The sequence below is a fragment of the Nicotiana tabacum genome, chromosome 6 (assembly GCF_000715075.1).
Source record: "Nicotiana tabacum cultivar K326 chromosome 6, ASM71507v2, whole genome shotgun sequence".
NCBI lineage: Eukaryota > Viridiplantae > Streptophyta > Magnoliopsida > Solanales > Solanaceae > Nicotiana > Nicotiana tabacum.
Genome location: NC_134085.1, coordinates 218,520,688 through 218,523,824, shown reverse-complemented (window position 1 = coordinate 218,523,824; position 3,137 = coordinate 218,520,688). Strand labels below are relative to the sequence as shown.

Here is a 3,137-nt window from a genome sequence, read left to right as displayed (position 1 = left end):
TATATATCCCGTTCGTAAACACTACAGAAATTATCAAACTCCCACAAGACATAGAGTCAACAAAATAAAGTAGGCCTTGTATGTAAATTTTTAGATAAAAATTGATCTGATTATTTAGAAATAAGAAAAAGTATTGACAGAGCGTTGGAAATCTGGGAATTCCAAATTCGAGCAGGAAAAAATCGTGATCTCCTTGTCCTAATATCATTTCTAACGACCAAAGAAAAGCTAATTGTTCATTTTTGATACGTATTTACTTGAGATGAACAGAATAATTATTTATTGAGTTTAAAGCAATTTTTTCACACCGTTAGATTAAATTAATCTACAGAATACCTAATTTTATATATATTAAGCTTAATGTTGTAACATTAAAATGACGTAATGACCTGCTATTACTGATTAAATTTAATTGATGGTGTGAAAAAGCCTTACAATATTGGCATATGTAACTTAAATACTTATTTGAAGCATACATATCTATGTATTATCAGGGACATAACAGCTGTTTCTTTTTTTGGGGTAATTAACTGAAGGTTTTTTTTTTAAAGAAAAAAGAAAAACATATAAAAGAAACACACGCGCAGTGTAAATACATTAAAAACTGATCCGAAATTAAGTAAGTACTTATTATTCCAAGTAATAATTATTGTCTAGTGTTAGTCTGCTAGACACACTTAAACCGAAAGTTATGATAATTGAGGCCCCGTTGTAAGACCAACAAAAACTATGATTAGATGATAGATATTAAGCTCCCAACGCCCACCTAGAAATCTGATAATAACTTGGCGTATTAGTCCTAATATTTTATTCGATTTCATCTTTGACAAAACTAATTGGACAAGGGATATGATCAAACTGTGTCCATTATAATGTTTAAGTGAGAAATTTAGATAAAATATACTATTAATTAAAAATGATCAAAGTAACAACAACAACAATCCCACTTAGTGGGGTCTGAGGAGGGTAGAGTGTACACAGACCTTACTCCTACCCTGGGGTAGAGATGCTGTTTCCAAATAGACCCCCGACATCTTTCTCTCCAAGAACTTCCCACAAATAAGGACACACATCATATATTTATTGGGCCTAGCGAATATTTTCAGAAAAATAACATTGTATAGCCACTATAAAATTAATAGCCGAATATATATAGTATGTTGTATGTTATATACAAAAATTATATAAATTTTATATACTTTTTCGGCTACCGTAAATAATTTCTGGTACGTGCTAAAAGTAATAATACCCCAATATTTTCCTAACCTTGTTCTCCTCTGGACCCTCTCTTTTTGTTTCCTCCTCCATAAATTCAACTTTAAAAGATAGAAGAAGAAGAACGCGAGCAATTGTATATTTGACAGCATTATAGCATTAATTACAATAAAACAAAGCTTACAATTGCAGGAAAAAATGAAAAAAGAATACATCGCTATGGAAAGGAATCAGCAAGTGCAATAAATATATGAAATAAACTACTCATCCTTTTCTTTTTCCCCACAATTTATAATGTAAATTAGCCACGTATTTAGCTCTCTCCTCCAACAGAAGCAAGGAATCAAATTTCAAACTACTAACCACTCACAAGAAAAAAAAGACAGAATAAACAATTGTTACCTTTAAGTCATTTCAATTCCAACTTCACTAGAATTGTTGTTTTCTTCCTCTGTTTTCAATGGTGATTTAGCACTGGCTCTGCAAATTGGACAAGCAGCTGTTTTCTGTAGCCATGAATCAATGCATTGAGCATGAAAACTATGGTTACACTTAGGTAAAATCCTACACTTTTCACCAACTTTAAAATTCTCCAAACACACAGCACAATCCACAGGGCTACCACTTCCTTTTATTTCCACTTTGTAATCAAAACAAGGCAGTTTCTTGATATCTTCCTGTGACATACTTTTGTTCAGATTTCTTGGATTAAAAATGGCACCATTTATACCATTTCTGCTCCTGAATGCTCTTCCAACAATACAAACATGAATGAATACTAAAACAGCTATTCCCACCAACAGCAACACTACGGATACCACAATTTCCATTACCATAGTCTTTCTTTTTTTAATTTATCAAACACCCAAATTCAAGAAACCAGTTTTCACTTCTTAATTCGCAATTACTCAAGATTTGGTTATCAAAAGATTACAACTTTCATACAGAATCCGTGATGGAGAGTCTGATCTGATGAGTTAAAGAGGAGGTTGAGATAAGGACGTACAAACAAACAAACATGATTTTGAATTTCGATACTAATTAAAAAGGGAGAGTGAGTTGAATAGGGAAGAAAATCATGAAGTAGGAGCCAGAGTTACTGGAAGTATACACACTTGACACTTCTCATGCTGTTTGGGTTTTGAAATTCTTTGCTGTGACCAGGATATACGCCATTTGTTTTTTTAGGGGAGGGTGTGGGGTGGGGGTATTTGGGGGGGGGGGGGTGTTTTATCTGATGGCTCAAAGCTCAGACAGACCAATAACGTTGCATACTTGCATTTCTCGGTCAAGTAATGCAAGAAGTGAAGGCAAATTTAGCCTTACGCGAGGGTTACAAATTAAAGACGTCTCGTTTGTTTGTTCTTATTTATTTATAGCTTTTGGGCAAGAGAGGGAGGGTATTTTGCGATTGTACGTAGTAACGTACATAGTACATAACCAAAGAAATTTTTTTCAATTTAAAAAAAGTATTTTTCTATTATATTCAGGGTTAGGGAATTGGAAGGGAGATAGATGATGGATAGTGAGAGTTGAACGAAGACACGTTATATGTGAAATGCTATGCGTTATTATTAAAATATATTTTTTGAGCAATATTTGGTTGAAGTTGAAAAAATTGCATGAATTTGATTAAATTCTTTTCTTGGACATATATTTCACTTGAATTTTTTTTTAGTGAATCAGTGGAAAATTCACGATTTCACTTAAAATGCTCATAAAACAAGTTTTTCAACCTTGATTTGCACCTAATGTTTCAATATTTGCAAATAACATTTGCACATATATAATGTGTGTCCAAACGCCTAATTCATGCATGTTATACCTGCAACTAATTAAAATGAGAATTGACATGGAGACTCTTGTCTTTAAGTAAAGTTGACCATAAAGTTTTTCTTTGAAAATTGATATTAACAATAGAC

The 3,137-nt window shown here is 32.6% G+C and overlaps 1 protein-coding gene across 1 annotated transcript; it reads right to left on the bottom strand.

Annotated features, from left to right (window-relative positions):
* Window positions 1–1,619: 1,619 nt before the first annotated feature.
* LOC107813148 (RING-H2 finger protein ATL77-like) lies at window positions 1,620–2,051 on the bottom strand. Its single transcript, XM_016638366.2, has one exon. The coding sequence runs from the start codon at window positions 2,049–2,051 to the stop codon at window positions 1,620–1,622; it is 432 nt and encodes a 143-aa protein (XP_016493852.2).
* Between the last annotated feature and the right edge of the window lie 1,086 nt (window positions 2,052–3,137).

Coding starts and splice junctions, on each gene's coding strand:
- LOC107813148 (XM_016638366.2), bottom strand. CDS start 2,051: ATGGTAATGGAAATTGTGGTATCCGTAGTGTTGCTGTTGGTGGGAATA.